Raw genomic sequence first — 17,415 nt, forward strand, 5'->3', positions numbered from 1 at the left:
GGGAGAACATTTGTCAGTGATATAGAATAATAATAGTTTTAGGATTTATTTGCTCATATAATCTTCAGGCTATTATTACCGTACTTCAGCTGTCCAATGATAAAATTGGTTCCATGAGCTCTGGTCTATGTCATTCAGTTCCAGACTGAAGAGGAACGAGTGAGGAAAATCAGAATTACAGACCAGAGCAAAACCGGTAATATAGTTTTATCTGCAGGAAAAGGGAGCTTATTACTCCTCATTTCTGACAGGCCAAAGCAGCAATCTAAACATTGCCTCCAGGGTCACTCTGAACATAGACAGCCACAGACCCTGTCGTGTATAAACTGGTTGGGGAGGGAGATTAAAGGTGTGCAGTCTGTGTAAGAGGAAAGGGGTTTTGCCCTCCAATTGCTATGCATCAGTTATCTTTTTCTGATAACATTTTGCAGCTTCACAAGGATTACTATTCAGATTATACAGAATAAAAAAGGATGGACAATGAGAAGATTCAGCTTTCTCCTTCTTGTCTAAATAATAAGAAGGTAGCAATCGGCAACAAATGCTGCCTCTGCAAAGAAGCTGAAGAAACAGTAGACCACTCAGTTAATTGCTACAAGAAGAACACACAAACTGAGTACAAACAATGGCATAAGGAAGTAGCAACAATGATGCGTTGGAATATCTGCCAGAAATACCATCTCTTGCAGGTAAGAACTGTTGGGACCATAAAATTGTCTCTTAATAGCAAGTAATAGAAAATGAGGAAGCTAAAGTGCTCTGGAACTTTAGAATTCAAACATACAAATACCTGCCATATAACATCTTATATACTTAACAATTATTGATAAGAAAAACAAAAAGGTCTGGACAGTGGATGTTGCAGTATATGGAAACAGTAGAATAGAAGAAAAAGAACTGGAGAAAAAAAAATCACAAAATACAAAGACCTAGAGATAGACATAGAATGACCATGGCAGAGGAAAATAAAGATTGCCATTTACTATTACCAATAGTGCAGATCCAAAACATCTGGAACAACACTTCAATATCATTGGCATTGAAAAAAAAATCAAAACCAGTTAATTGCTAAAGACACCTTTACTTGCAAGAGCTTACATCATACAATGACACTTTTAAGACCATCACAGAATGACATCTGCCTTTCCCAGGTCCTTGGGAAGAGCTTGATACTGTGGATAAAAATGCTAAATCCTGTCTAAACTCCTGGCTGACTGTGCAACCAACCATAATAATAGCAGTAATATATTACAAACACTTGTAGCAAGTCTTGGAACTGGATATCAGGTGCTAGGTGGAGTAGTTAGAGAAACTGGGTGAGCTTAATTTGGAGAAGTAAAACTAAATATTTTTACTTCTCCAAACTAAAGAGCTTAGTTTGGGGAAGAGTGGGCATGTTCCAAAGCCACACAGAATAAATGTACTCTCTGTTGTCTTGAAAGGGATGGCCGGAACCAATGGGTTGAACCTCTGAGGAAGTAGATTCAGGTCATATATTATAGCTGTCAACCAGTGCAAAAACCAATGAAATGTATGTTCCTTCACTGGAGGTTTTCAAAAATATGTTGGACAGTTTATGAAATGCTTTAGCAGATTCTGCATTGTTCAAGGAATTGAACTAGATAACTACCAACTTTATAATTCTATGAAAACAATAGGTGTGAAATTGGAGGACAGGAAACTTTGACAATTAAGTCAAGTTATAGATTTGGTTTGCTGCTTAAAAGTGCAGATTATCATACTCAACTTCATACTAGCTAATTTTGTTTCTGAAAATTAAATATGAATATGTCTTTGGAATAAAAGAATATTTGTCATTTCCATTGCTTTTTCTTCAGATATCAAAGAGGGCAGAAGAAAAAAAACTGATTTGCATAAAATGGGTTCATGACGATTTATATGTATATATAAATGTACATTTAGGAGTGACTGATACCCATCAAATAGAAACATGGTACATCTCTTTGTTGTTGAGTAAACTGCCCAATGATTCACGTGCCAGATATTTTATATGCTGCCCAGATGTTAAGTGTGGTTAGCTATCTTCAAGAATCTACATCAAAATGGGATATGCCTTCAAAGATGCATGGCCTTCAAACAAACACTTTCCCTCTTTTGGACAAATGGAGAATTGTTCTCTGTAAAGGAGAAGAAAAAGGCTTCCCTCCTAATCCATGATGGGGAGCATAAATGCATATTGCAATATCTTTTTCTGGTAGTTTTTAGCACTGAATAGAGAATAATGATTGGCATAGTTATGACATCCACTGCTTATTACATTCTTTCCATTCAGTTAGGCTTCCTTGTGAGAATGCACAACTTATGTGAACTTAAAAGTCCTGCAGAACTGACATGCCCTTTTGACTTCAAACATTTGGCAAAATTTGCAAGCAAAATTTTGTTGCAGGGATAAAGCTAGACAATTTTAGAGAAAATAGCTTTGGTTTCAGGCTTCTTTATATGCTACTTCTGTTTTGTTTTTAGGGAGGGAATGGCAAAATGTAATGACATCATTTCTTGCATGGGAATAAAGTTTAATGTCAGACGGTAGAAGTGCTTTATACAAAATGATTCTTTATGGTTTGTCATTCTCCAAATCTTTAATTATTGGTATGATTTGATGGAATAAATGAACACATGATTTGGTTTAAAAAATAATATTATCTAATTTGAGCTAATGTTAAGACAAGAGGCGGGCGGGCGGGGGTGGGGGGGAAAGCAGATGACATTTCTTACATAGAAAATACATACAATCCTTCCCTTCAACAAAAACACCTCAAAAACTGTATTCCAGGTAACAGAAATGATAAATTAACCTATAGAACAGGGAGAGAAAATGTGATTCATAGCCAAAATATAGTCAGGCATTTCTTTGGCATGTATGAGTTCCTTGTTTTACCAAATGTAATGGTTTAAAATGATTTGGAAAAAAAAATACAGACAATCTGGCATGCTGCAAAGTGCCAGCTTTCCGCATTGTCATTGTTTAGAAGAATGCCTTTTGACTCCATGAGCTTCCTGGAGCAAACCCAGAGGTTTTGCCTTCTAGTAAATGTGTTTAGTCACCTCCAACATGGCAGTCCTTTTATGTATGGTTAGAGCTAGGGTTAATCCCAAACACTCCCCTCCCCCAACAATAACTGACATTTTGTGAAAGAACAAAATTCCTGCTCTCAAAACTCCAAATATTCTAACCAGTTAGAAAACCCAGATGGTTTCTCTGAGGAAGAAGTAGAAGATTTAAACATTTCTCATCAATTCTGAAATTTAAATATGTTTCTGAATCTCTTCAGAGAAAAAGATGTGACACTAGATGAAGATGAAATCATGGTCTCATTTTATGTCATAGCCCTTTTTATTTCCATAGACCTAGAATTAGCTAGCCACCTACATGAAGATTCAAATACACAGACTGATAGATCTTATCAACCTCTGCCTAACTACATACTTTCAATCTGACAGATAACTTTTCAACAAATCAAAGGAACAGGTTCCATAAGATCTACATACTGTGCAGAAGAAACAATCAACAAGCCAACAAAAGGAGCAAAAACACCAAAACACCTCCCCACCAGCAATCAATGCCCAGATAAGAATAGGTTAACACTAAGATTAACATCAGACCAACAGTCAAGAAGTGAACAATATCCCAATCAAAAAACTGACAAACCAGCCAACGGTAAACAGGCCAATCCCCCACTACCCAGCACCAAGACCACTTCTACGAAGACTGACAGGACACACCACTAGAATATACATTGAGGGAAAACCCTTCTCCCAACTGTCTATGGAGAATGTCAGTTATCCAGGTCATAGTTGTCTCAAAGGAGCTTTTTTCAAGAGGCAACTGGATTATCTTTGTTTTTCCTGAAGACACTTTGCTTCTTATCCAAGAGAACTGAAGAAACTTCTGGCATGAGAAATGAAATGTCTTCAAGGAAAAACAAAGAAAGTTCAGTTGCCTCTTGAAAAATAATCACCTTTGGGACCTTCTCCCTACTAGCACTGATGATGTCACCTAGTTTGGGTAATGAAACATCTACAAGAAAACAACCAAGCTCAGAGAGCACCAAGGATCCCTCATTTCAACCCTGAGCTACAAACAATCTTCTTTATTAGGAAGAGCTTTTTTCATCAATTTATGAAAAGTACTACCAGCACTGAAAAAGTTCCAAAGATGAGGTTTGCTCATGATGTTTCCCTCAGGGTTTAACAGAAACCAGGAAACAGGATAACTGGAGAAATGACTGTAAAGTGAAATGTAGGGGCATACACCTCCTAGCTACATCAAAATGTAGGAACACATGACTCTTCCAATAAAAATGTCTCCAAAATTCTCTTCTTTGAAATAATTCCTAAAGCAAATCCATTGTCACATACAATTGAATAGCATTTAGTTATTTTTTCTCCCTTGAATTTAAATAAATTGTGCTGATAAACAGTATGCTTCTAATGAAGTGTTTATTGAACAAAGATGCTGTGGAAAATGAACTAGAATAATGCAGATCTAAGATCAATATCTTTAACAATAGCAGGGACTGTTATCAAAGGCATTGAGAATCTATATTCCCATAAAGTTCTGGTAATGACAGGAATGATCAATCCAGTCTTGCATTAGACACTACTACTACCAGTCTACCTATCTATGATGTTGTTTCCCTGGACATTATATGGGCAGCGGCAGATAATGTGGAATTTGAATTCCATTGTCATTATTGAACAGCAAAGGAAAGATTTTGAAAAGGAGAGGCTACAGGGAAGCTTTTTTCCACCTGAAATGTCCACTCTTGAAACCAAAATCACAGGATTTCAGTTGGATTTTTGGTGCAGATCCATATTTCAATAATAAAATATTTGTACAAGAGTAATCCTAAACCCCTAAAGCTAGCATAGCCACAAGAAGAACCAGTTAGCTGTGCTTACAACTGTGTATAATGACACATTTTATTTTATTCCATTAAATGTACCACTCTGAACACAGCATACTGCCCATTTCTATCAGCTATAAGTATGCTTGAGTTCATTCTATATCTATATCATAAAAGCACAGCTGCTATTTATTTGGACATGTACTGCTTCAGTACTTTTTGTGCAAAATGGATCTGTGAAAGGCAGATAACAGCATTGTGTCCAGATTGTCATAGGCATTGTTTTCAAGAGAAAAATACAACAAAATGAAAGCTAGATAAAAGGTTTCCCCTTGACATGTGAAGATTCTCATACGTCAAAGCTAATTCCCGTTCTTCACTGTGGTGGTGAATGATTGAACCATTCTGTGCAGACTGGCTGGCTCTAAAGATTGGTACATCATGGACATGGATGTTTCCAGGTCTTCCCTTATCACAGCTTCTTTTAGATAAAAAACAATATACCACATAACTGGCTTTAATTTCTAAAGCAAAGCAAGCATTTCAACACAGCCAGGTTTTGTGCTGCAAATGAATATTTTTAAGAGTGATTATCACCATGGCATTAAGCAACATCTGGACCCATTTTGACAGTTGGAACCCAAACTATCTATAGAGGTTCTCAGTCATCCAGGTCATTGTTATCTCAAAGGGGCTTTTTTTCAAGAGGCAACTGAACTTTCTGGTTTTTCTTTGAAGACATTTTGCTTCTCATCCAAGAAGCTTCTTCAGCTCTGACTGGACGATGGGGAATGGAAGGATTTATACTCCTTGCAGACAGCTGGTCATTTACATTCTTTTAGCAGGTCATTAAGATCATCTCCAGGTGACTTGATGACACAGATAAACCTCCATGTGACCTTAATGATCCACTAAAAGAATGCAAATGTCCAGCTGTCTGCAAGGAGTATAAATTATTTCATTCCCCACCATCCGGTCAGAGCTGAAGAAGCTTCTTGGATGAGAAGCAAAATGTCTTCAAAGAAAAACCAGAAAGTCCAGTTGCTTCTTGAAAAAAACACCTTTGGGGTTAGAACCCAATGCAGAAGATGAGAAGTATTTGGGGGGCTCACTATTTAAGATCAAGCAGCGGAATCAACTTCTTGACATTGCCTGAAACCTGATAGCAAAATACGTGCTAGCTGCCAAATGGAAAGTTTCTATACAGTGAAGTTATAGTGTTCTGATGAAGTAATATCTTTCTGAAGGATCTGAAATGATCAAGTAATATCTTTTTGAAGGATCTGAAATTCTTAAATGCTTCGGGGAAGCAACACCCTTCTTCTTTTTCTGGACCTTTAGAAATTCAATCTCTCTAGAATCAAAATTAGCCAAACTGCCCATGTTGTTCTTAGATCCATATTTAATTAGGAAACTAAGAACTGAAATGCTTCACTTGCTCTTTTTAATTAATCACTCTAGGAGTTCCCTTTTTTAGTAACTTACAAAATAATTTTGAATATGTCAGAAAAATGGACTGAAAAAAACAGAATGAATTTTAAGAGGGATATGCAATTTCCCCCCCTTGTGAAACACCTAAATTTTGAAACAGCTAATAAGAAACTGAATTAGCAGTTTCATGCAGCTGCCAAAAAAGCAGAAGCAATTTTGAGTTATATCAGAAAACAGAAAACTTGGAAAACAATTGTTTCCCAACCTTGGCAGCTTTCAATCCTGTGGACCACAACTCCCAGAATTCCCCAGCCAACACTGGCCTGAGAACCACACTGTAAGTAGGATAGAGAAAAAAATAGAACAGATTCACAAGGAATATCAGAGGACTATGTAGGGACCTGAAGAAACTGGGAGTAATAAGACTCAAAGAGAGAATACTCACAGAGGATATAATAAAAAATTTTCATATACAAAAGGAGGCCAAGTTCTTTTATCTATTATTTCAATGTGCAGGATAAGGACTCATGATTTTGAGTTAGAGAAAGGGAAATTCTTATTGAACACTACAAAATCCTTTTAGTGGAAAAAGTGGTTAAGGAAGGGAACCAGTCACCCAACAGTGGTGGAATTCTCTTCAATGTATGTGTTTCTGGAAGGGCAAGATAGCAATTGATTGGAATGCTTTAATTTGGATTCTGCACTGGGCAGAACTGAGGTGAAGAGGAAGTCAGGTAGTCTAAAACACAACTAGCAAGTAGGAAAGCCCATGGTGGAGCAATTAAAGGAGGCTACACAGGAATCATAAAGTTTGTAACAGCTTTTGGGTAAAAATTGTAGGGAAAAATAACAGCATGGCCCCAGAACTAGAAAAGGTTGATCTATTTCCCAATTCCTAGAGAGGGAGATTTAAAGAAAACATATGATCATCTAGCTAATTTAGAGAAACAGCAAGAGAATATTTAAAAATAGGCTATTTTTATAGACAATTTCAAAACTTTTGATAGTTTTTGCCATTCAAGACTTTTTCAAAAAAATAAGAAATACTTACAATGACTAGGAAGCCACCGTGACACAGAATTTCCCTACTCTGTCACTACCCTTTCATGGTGCTTGGAGGTTGTTGGGACCTACATGGGGGACAACAGAATTTGAATGAACTGTGGCAAGACTGAATGGCTTTGGACACATGGTACCTCAGATCCAAGTTTTTGTCATTCTTAGTTCTGGATGGAGTTGCACTAGGATTTCAGATCTTGTTTGTAATTTAGGGGTTCTCCTGGACTCATGTCTTCTGCTCAAAGAGCATGTGGCAGGTGTAATTGGGAGACTTTTGCACAGCTCCAGTTTGTGCACCATTTGTAACTTTTTCTGGATCATGGCTCCCTCTACTCAGCTACTCAAATCCTAGTCATCTCTTAGCTGGACTATTGCAATGTGGGGATATCCTTGAAATCATTTGGAAGTTTCAACTGGTGCAAAGTGTGGAGTTTGGAGCCCTTAATATGGCCTATATTACACCTCTGCTCCATGAACTTCATTGGCTACCGGTCTGCTTCTAATTCAAGGTGTTGATTATGACCTTTAAATCCTTAATTTCATAGGTCCAGATTATTTGATGAATCATTTTGTCCAACTAGAACAAGCCTGTCCTACTTGTGCCAGCAGAGAGGCCCTAATATGGATCCCATTGGTCAAAGAACTCTGACTTTTGGGATCTAGAAGAACCTTCTCTATCATGGTGCCTGCTATTTGGAATATCCTCCTCTCTAGGGTAAGATCTGTTCCCACCGTCCTATTCTTTCTCAGGAGCCTGAAGACCTGGCTCTGCCACTTGGCCTGGGGACCAAATGGGGAAGTTCTACACTGGAGGAGGCTGTTGGATTGATGTCAGATTCCCCCTCCCCCGCTCTTTCTCTATGCTCTTCACCCAGCCATCTTGTTGTTATCATATTGATGTATTCTTGTTTTCATCTCCATTGTTTATTTTATTATTCCATCATTTTACTTGTTTTTACTTGTTTTGTTTCTAGTCTTCTCATTTCTTCCTTTTTATTGTTGTAAGTCACCTAGAATAGCTCCATCGTGAAATAGGCAGCAAATAAATTTAACAAATAAACAAAATAAATAATTTGATAACACAGAATGGTTTTCCATTAGAAAAGGAGTCAGACAGGACTGATTCTATTGCTATACTTGTTCGATTTCTACACTGAACATATCATATGGGCTTTGGGTCCAGAAGAGGAAAAATCAGTGGAAACCATGTCAAAATTGAGATAGGTAGACATCACTACATTGGTTGAAGAAACTAAAAATGACTTAAGAGCAGTCATTTTAAAAACAAAACCAAGCAAAACCAGGAGAATGAAAAGGCAGGCTTTCCTTGAATGTTAAGAAAACAAATTATGTCAGGTGGAAAACATGAGCAATTTAAGATGAACAAGGTGACAATAGAAGTAGTTGATAATTACTAGATTAAACTAGATGACTGATACTGGGGTAAGGTGAGGGGAAATCTTACAGCAGAAGGCAGCATTTGTGAGCAGCCCTCCTGGACAACTTCCTAAATAGGGTGTTGCCGCTTCTTTTGGTAGCTTACCTGGAGATGGGAGGTGCTTTAGATTTAGGCAATTTCAAACTACCCAAGGACAAATATAGCTGTCCAGATTGCAGTTTATAGGTCACACTGCTTTTCCCATGGCTGCCAAAGGGTCACCATTTCTTCTGATCTGGGGGCCATTAAACAGGATGCAAACGTTTTCTTCTGTCTCTAATGCAACCTCAATAATAATTTAGCCTTTCAGAGAATGTTACCTTTCTATGGTCTCTTTGATTGGAGGCTTCGCCTTCCCATTCATTGTATGTGTCTCTAGATGTTTGTTTTCATATACATTTGTCATCAGATTGCAGGTCTTGTCTCTCATCTCATATGATACAGATGTTTCTCTGGCATCTGGCCTTATTTGCCGACATTTGAGTAACCTCTGATAAGCTGTCCGGAAGTCCCTATTCAGTGCAGCATACAAAATGGGGTTCAGAGCTGAGTTGGCATAACCCAGCCACAAGACAACAGTCAGCAGTGGGTCACACACTGCACCTGTCACACCTCGGTATGTGAACACAGTAAAATAGGGAAACCAGCATATAATGAAGGCTCCCATCACAGCTGCAAGGGTCACAGTGGCTTTGTGCTCTTTCACTGTGGGCAACATAGTTCTGGCGGTCTTGCAACAATTGCTGTGGTTGATCCTCTTAGCTTGTTCCCTGGCTATTTTAAATATCCGGTAGTAGGTGATGCACATGATAATTAGGGGGAGGTAGAAAGTTAGCAAGCCATCCACCAGAACATATGTTACATTGACCTCCAATTTGCACTCTTGCTTCCCGTTCAATTGTTTCTGGTTCTGGATAGTTGTGTCATTGGTATTCCATCCAAAACTGATGGGTAAGAAAGAAACCATAAGGGACACTACCCAGATAAGGATCAAAGCTAAGACAACTCGTAAAGGAGTGACCACAGTGCTGTAGCGGAGGGGTGCTGTAATAGCATAATAGCGATCAAGGCTAATGACGAAGAGATTGAGAATGGAAGCAGTGCATAGCATGACATCCAAGCTAACGTAGACATTGCAGAAAGCAACGCTCAGGAGCCATTCATGGGAGGTAATCTCATAGAGGGCCGAAAAGGGTAAGACCAATAGGCCTAGTAACAGGTCTGTAAAGGCCAATGAGATGATGAAACAATTAGTTAGGCTGCGAAGCCGTCGACTGAGATAGACAGCCAAGCATACCATCACATTACCACACACAGTCACAACAATGAGAACTGTGAGAACAGCTCCAATCAGCACCTTTTGCAGAAGGCAGAGAGAACCATCTGTAACATTTGTGCAATTCATGCTGGCTTCACCAAGTAATATCACTTTTCCTCCATGCAGACTCCCATGACAGCTGCCACACAGAAACTTAGGAAGAGTCCTAGTCCAACTATTTTCTTTCACCCATCTTACAATCGGTTCCCATGTTACAACCAATGGGCTGGTATCAGAAAGGCAGCTGGTTCTGAATGATTGGCTAATAATCAGATGCCTTCTCCCATTACATAGCTATGAGTACAGTGAAACAAATTGGATCCTGCTCGTTTTTCCACAGAGGAATCTTTGCTTGGTTAATAGTTACCAAAAAAAGACTGGAACATTCACTAACAATGTTCTTATAAATGTATGATAAATTTTGAGGGAAAGTTTATCATTATTTATCAGTCCATGATGGCTAAACGAAATATCCACGTTTAGAGGCAGTATATATCTGAGAACAAGCTACACAAAAGGGCTGTTGCTTTTCCACACTGATTTGTAGATTTCCTGGAAGTATTTGTTTTGGTTTTGTTTAATCTGGTTGCAATGAAGCTCCTTTCTTTCTTCAGATTCCTTTGGTTTGGTTTGCAGCTTCTTGATTTTCATCACTCTAAGTTTCTTCTTTTCAGTGAGATTATTAAAACAGCATATGTTGTTTGATTTTTTTAGTAACCAAATATTGCTTCATAGATCACATCAAAGAAGGACTGGAAAAGTCCTGGATGTTTAATTCTTTTTAGCAATGTTTCTATTTAAAATTCCTCGAAGTAAGTGGAAGCAGTTGAAGTGTAGGAGGACATATTTCATGCCTGTCTGTGATAGAATCTGGAAGGAAGAATTAAGAATTAAATGATTTATACAGGAGACATAAAACACTACTAACTAGAGCATACAAAACATTTGCTAGACCAATACTCGAATACAGCTCATCAGTCTGGAACCCATATTACGTATCTGATATTAGCACAGTTGAGAAAGTCCAGAAATGTTTCACAAGAAGAGTTCTCCACTTCTCTACTTGTTGTAGAATACCTTATGCCACCCGACTTGAAATTCTAGACCTAGAAAACCTTGAATTATGCCATCTTCAGTCTGATCTAAGTATGATATATAAAATCATACATTGCAATGACTTACCCGTCGATGAATACTTCAGCTTCAACCATAACAACACAAGAGGAAACAATAGATACAAACTCAAGGTTAACTGCACCAAACTTGATTGTAGGAAATATGACTTCAGCAACAGAGTGGTCAATGTCTGGAATACTCTACCTGACTCTGTGGTTTCTTCCCCAAACTCCAAAAACTTTAACCTTAGACTGTCTACTAATTGACCTCACCCCTTTCATAAGAGATCTGTAGGGGGCATGCATAATTATGTGCACCAATGTGCCTACCGTCCCTGTCCTATTGTTTCTTTTATTTTTCTTATATGTACCCATTTCATGTATTCATAACTATGTATATACTTATACCTATTATCTTGCAAGCGATTGACAAATCAAAATAAATAAATAAATAGGTAGCTACATATGTACAGATGTGTAAATCAGAGGTGGTATTCAGCAGGTTCTGACCAGTTCTGGAGAACAATTAGCAGAAATTCTGAGTGGTTCGGAGAACCGGCAAATACCACCTCTGACTGGAGATTTTACAGTATCCTTCCCCTGCCTTGCCCACGAAGCCACGCCCACAGAACTGGTAGTAAAAAAATTTGAATGCCACCACTGGTGTAAATGTATATACTTATACATTTACACATATATCCATACATATTTACATACATGTATATAATACAGTACCAAAAGTATCTGTAAAGTCTGGCAGAATTATTTCTCTTTCAGGATATTAAAGAGAAACATATTTTTAGGTAGATAAATTTAGGAGCCTCAGAGATTACTTTAACTAAGTATGTCAGAAACTGAACACATGTAAACTGGGAGGGCCTTCCTAAATGGCCTAAGATATATCTTAGGAATTTATTTTATGGACACCTGGGTAATTATTTACAGGGATTTCAATTATTTCCTTAAAAATTTCAAGCCACAACATAGCTACTATTATCTTTACTACTACTACTACTTTGTATAAATAGACTAATAATTTGCCCAGGTATTACTGTATGGTTTGAGACACTGCATCACCATAGTTACCCTAGTATGAATCTAATGGGGTTAAAGGCAGCAGGTAACTCATCATTGGAAAGAAACAGTAGAAGAGATAGGGGGAAAAAAGGGATTCGTGGTTTTCATTATTAAGCATGTGAAAATATCAATGCTTTTTAAACATCAGGATCAGAATCTATAGGGTAGGTAGATACAAAGGAAAAAAAGATGGCAAGTTTCACAGAATCAGTGCAAAGATTTTGTACATCTGGTTTAATATTTTTGTTTTTCTCTAGTGTGGAAACATATAGGCTGCCAAATATATACATAAAGCTACAATAGGTTTCTTCCTAAATTCCATAGAAATCCATGTTTTTGAGTTATAGTCCTTTAAATTGGATGAAGTTCATATGAAAACTACTTTGTTACGAAAAGTGCATATGACATTTCACAGAATTCATTGTTGGGGTTTCAAGCAACATGCTTTCAAAGTCGTACATTTACACATATATGACTTTTTTGTGTGTCCCCCCCCCCCCCAACTGAATATGCTGCAACATGCAGTAAAAACTATCTTATTATGAAAAATATTCATAATTCAATAGGAGGTCGTAAGGAATAATGAATAACCTTCCTGATTATTGTGGAATTTGATGGCAAGGAGAAAAAATTATCTTGGTAGTAGTTCCATTTTTTTAAAAAAAAGCCATGAAGCCAACCACTTATCTAGAAAACTCACAAACATTATCATGCAATTACTATAACAAGAGACAGAAGGAGAAATCCCCATTCAGATGTTCTTATTCCTGGAACAATAAATGCTTAAATAATCTTGTTCTCTGTAGGCATTGTATGTTCACTGTGGCTTTTTGGAGGGAAAAAGCATACAATATGCTGTATATGTGTAGGATTCTACATGAGCCAAGAAACTGATAATGCATAATACAGTCTCCTAACTTGATAGAAGCCATAGATTTCCCCCACCCACCTGTGTAGATAATCAAGCTGAATATGTGAAGACTGCAGGGAGCCAATATCACAAGAATGCCAGTGATGGATGGAATGATCTGAAGTGCTCTTATTTTGAGCACTCCAGGTAGAATAATGTCTGAATTGGCCCAATGAGATGAAAAAAGCATTAGAACTAAGGTTATCTTTTCCAAGATCTCCTACTTCTTTTCTAAGAGATATTTCTTTTTCTTTTTTTGTAAGCCCATGTTAGCCAATGAATACCCTATTCCCTTCTCATCTCCCCGCTAGAATGGTTTACATTAATTGGATCAGTTTTTTTCTCCCTTTTGTGGTGCAGCTGTCATGGTGCAATAATCTGCAGCGTGTTAGGGTTCTGATGTCTCCCTTTAAGACAAAGGAATTCAAAGATAAATGGTGGGGAGGAGAGAGGGAGGGAGGGTGAGAGAGCTATCATCAGAAGAATGGAGCAAATTTTATGTTGAGTTCTGAGGACATGCAATTACATCAACACAAGATTTGATAAGAACCTTGTGTGTGTGTGTGTGTACCTTTGCAATGCATTGCAATGCAATGCACCAATGTGTATTTTCCATCCCTGTGGATTGGTTGTTGTATCAGCATATTTTTTGATAAGATGTTACAGATTAGAGAACCTGAGGACATGTTATCATTATGTTGCTTGTTTTTGTGCCTTGGCTTTGCTGACTGGCTATAACCCTGAAGAGCATTTCTTACCCTTCAACAGTACTGTGCAGGGCTTTGGTTCAGGGTTTTAAGTCCTCATTCCATCCCTGTCTCCCTCTGTTCTTTCTTTTCCATTTTTACAAGGCTCAGTATGCAGTCTTTGTTATCTTGTTACTACTACTATTGCTACTATATATGATCCATGTAGAATCCATCCTTCCTTCCTTCCTTCCTTCCTTCCTTCCTTCCTTCCTTCCTTCCTTCCTTCCTTCCTTCCTTCCTTCCTTCCTTCCTTCCTTCCTTCCTTCCTTCCTTCCTTTTAAAGAGATAATATTCATGTAGCAATGATATTAGCCCAAAATCAATAGTTAACCCCATTCCATATTTCAGAAGCCTTCAGCACTCCTCTGCAAACAATTAAATCGTTTCTGTGTCCATCAAAGCTAGAAACTACTTTGACATGCATCAGTGAGGTTGCTATTAGTGATTGTTATAGTTAATATATGACCTCAAAGCTAGTTTTCTTGTTTGACGAAATGAGATCTCCCCCCCTCCAAATAATAAGGATCAATTGGCAGCTTCACATAAAGCAGGTTTAAAAGTTGCTAAACTTTAAACCTAGTTTAACAAATGACAATGGTATAACTCAAGCAAATAAATTCTATTATTGTTTATATAAAAGCTAAGAATGCCTGGTTGGCTACAGTGTGCTATACATTATCCAAATATTTTTTTAGCTTAGATGAACCTGTAATGACAGCTTCCCTGAGATATTTAAACAAAATAATGAAGCCTTTGTCTAGCTTTGAGCAGATAAAGTGAGGGGAAATCATGCAGTGGAAAGCAGGGATGCTGGACAGCTTTCCAAATAGGGTGTTTCCAGTTCTTTGGTTGGCTTGTCTGGCAATGGGAGCTGCATAGTCCATGCTTAGTCTGTCCTGCTTCTGAGTTGTAGTAAAGCTTGGCTCCTGCTCCTAAATGGGTTGCTTGCCATGTCAAGAAATGTCACCTTTTGAATTAATTGGGATTCATGAAAGGAATATCAAATTGGCCTGGAAGCATTGTATCTTCCAATTGTTCTCTTCCTCATCTCCTCCCAACTTTACTGATCTGGAAAAAGCCAGGTGAAAACTAACACACAACCAAAACTAGGACATTTTATGTGACAAGGAAATACAAAAATAGTTGCTTTGTAAGCAACTTTTTTTCTTTTTGATGCCTTCAAGTCAATGTTGGCTCCTGGCAATTGCCTAAACAAGTACTTGCAGGTTTTGTGGCAAAATATCGGAAGTGGTTTGCCATTGTCCCAGGGCTGAGTGAGAGTAATTAGTTCAAGGTCACCCAGCTGGTTTTATACCTAAGACGGACTAAAACCAACAGTTTACTGGTTTTTATAGCCTTTTGCTTAATCATTACATTAAAGTGATACCAAAACAAAAGTCACTTTGCTGTTGCAGAAACATTCCTTTATTACCATATAATAGTATCTGATCCAATCAAATACTTGAGAATTCTTCCAAGACTGAACTGTTTGCATGATAAAAATAGGTAAAATTGGCATCAAATGGGAATATACATTGCAAATGAAAGTTGAGAAAAGTTTGCCTTTCCAGAATATAATTAAATCCCAGTCTAACTCAGAAACTACTTTTTTGTGATGTTTGTCCAAGCCTCCAATAACAACATGAACATGGGATAAAAGGGGCTGAATTATTTTTCTCTCTCACACATAGCCACCCATCTTATGTTGAACTCTGAGTGGCTCCCAATGAACAATTAAAACAGCTTCAATAAATGCAAGTCTATTAAAAAGTATAAATGTTAAAAAACTGGCAACAAAATGCTTTTTTTTTTTGGCATTTCAGAAGAAAAAAGTACCCTGCTAGTTTTGAATTGTAATTAATGTATTTTGTTAGGAAGCTGCCAACCATATTGTTAAAGACAGAAAATCAAGGCTCCATCTTCTTTTGGCAGAGGTAAAGAGAACCTCTCTTGATTGACAGTTCAGGCCTGAGATTTTTCAAGCAAAAACATGGTAGTGAATTGCTTTATTTCACTCTTAATTTTTATAAAATTACCCACATTGTTGAGGGTGAGGCCATAGAAGTAGTCTGCAAGTCTTATCTTCTGCTGCTTACATTCTCTCTCTGTCTCTGTTTCTGTCTCTGTTTCTGTCTCTGTCTCTGTCTCTCTCTCTGTCTCTCTCTCTCTCTCTGTGTGTGTGTGTCCTTCAAGTCAGTATTTATTTCTGGCAATTGCTTGGACTAGTCCTTGAAGTTTTCTTGGCAAGATTTTGGAAGTGATTTGTCACTACCTGCTTTCCAAGGATGAGAGAGAGTGACTGGTCAAAGATCACCCCAGCTGAGTCTCATGTCTAAGGTGGGACTAGAAGTTACAGACACCCGGTTTCTACCTTAATGCCTTAATCATTATAACAAACCACCTAATCACCTAATTATTTTAGTTTATCTATCTTAGTAGGTGCATTAGGTACATATCACCCAGTTACTATGATGTAAAGTTGACTTTGAATTGGGAAGCAAGTACCTTTCTCCAATGTTCTGCTGAAGTGTTATTCACCTATCCTTGAATGGGCCAGAAAACTGTGAATTGGCTGTCCCTGTGACTGATCTCCCTCTTACCTTTTTGGCCTCTCTTCCTACTCACTACAGGCACTTGACTTTTCTTTAGCGTAATAGGTGATAAAGCCTAAGAGATTTTATATCTCTTGAAGTTGTTTTTCAAAGGTGTTAGAGTAAGGGGGAAGGGGAGTTATAAGTTTAGAGTTGTACAATTTCAAAAGATGAATTAAGTTTATATCACTTGTGGTTTGGGAGTGAGATGAAGGCAACTCCATGGGGACCCAGCTTAAAAAAAAAGTTGCCAGGGCATGTTTGTGCCATGCCTAGAGACAAGCGGGGCAATTCCTAATTCTTGAGACACTGGAATGATGTATAATTTCAACAGCCATGCACATCATACCCTGCATTTAGCATAATCATGAGAAATTCTGTCCCTCTTGGATTGAAACTGAATATACTGCATTGTATTTGCATTCTAAAAATTATCTTCATCCTCCTCTCAGTCACAGAAGGAGAAAGGAAAATAGTGATTTTTTTTCCGACAGATGACATAATTCCCTAAATCCAGATTGGCCATTCTGAAGTGAATACTTTCTTTCTTTTTCCATTGTATTAAAGTGTCTAAGGAATAGAATTTCCAGGAATGAGGGGAAGAAATGTTCTTGTTATCCAGGAAACTTCTGTCAAGTTTCTCACTCAAATGAGTAAAATGTCTTTTTTGCTTTTTCAGTAAAAGCTACAAACTTTACTATTTTTAGAGCTTCATCTGCAATAATTTGAGGAACCAGATGATCCTTATAAGCACTCATGGCACGTACATCCTGGAAAGAACTCAAGAAAGTCAAGACGATGCCTGCATTTGTTGTGATCAAGCCCACCCATTTTGATGCTTGGGCATAGCCACCAACTT

At 37.7% G+C, this 17,415-nt stretch overlaps 1 protein-coding gene across 3 annotated transcripts in view; it reads right to left on the minus strand.

Moving 5' to 3' along the window:
- Window positions 1–17,415, minus strand: part of HRH2 (histamine receptor H2) — a 45,606-nt gene that overhangs the window by 13,120 nt on the left and 15,071 nt on the right. For 2 of the 3 annotated variants that reach the window (XR_015741703.1, XM_087924214.1), the window contains exon 2: window positions 9,117–10,984. Coding sequence is in view for 1 of the 3 variants with exons in the window: in XM_087924214.1 (XP_087780340.1) it covers window positions 9,117–10,201 (1,085 nt within the window). In the remaining 2 variants the exon portion in view is untranslated. Of the gene's footprint in view, window positions 1–8,901; window positions 10,985–17,415 lie in introns of all 3 variants that reach the window. The other variant, XR_015741704.1, reaches the window with a different exon arrangement.

Source organism: Pseudonaja textilis, chromosome 2, assembly GCF_049901715.1.
Source record: "Pseudonaja textilis isolate UNSWEBS1 chromosome 2, rPseTex1.2, whole genome shotgun sequence".
Classification (NCBI taxonomy): domain Eukaryota; kingdom Metazoa; phylum Chordata; class Lepidosauria; order Squamata; family Elapidae; genus Pseudonaja; species Pseudonaja textilis.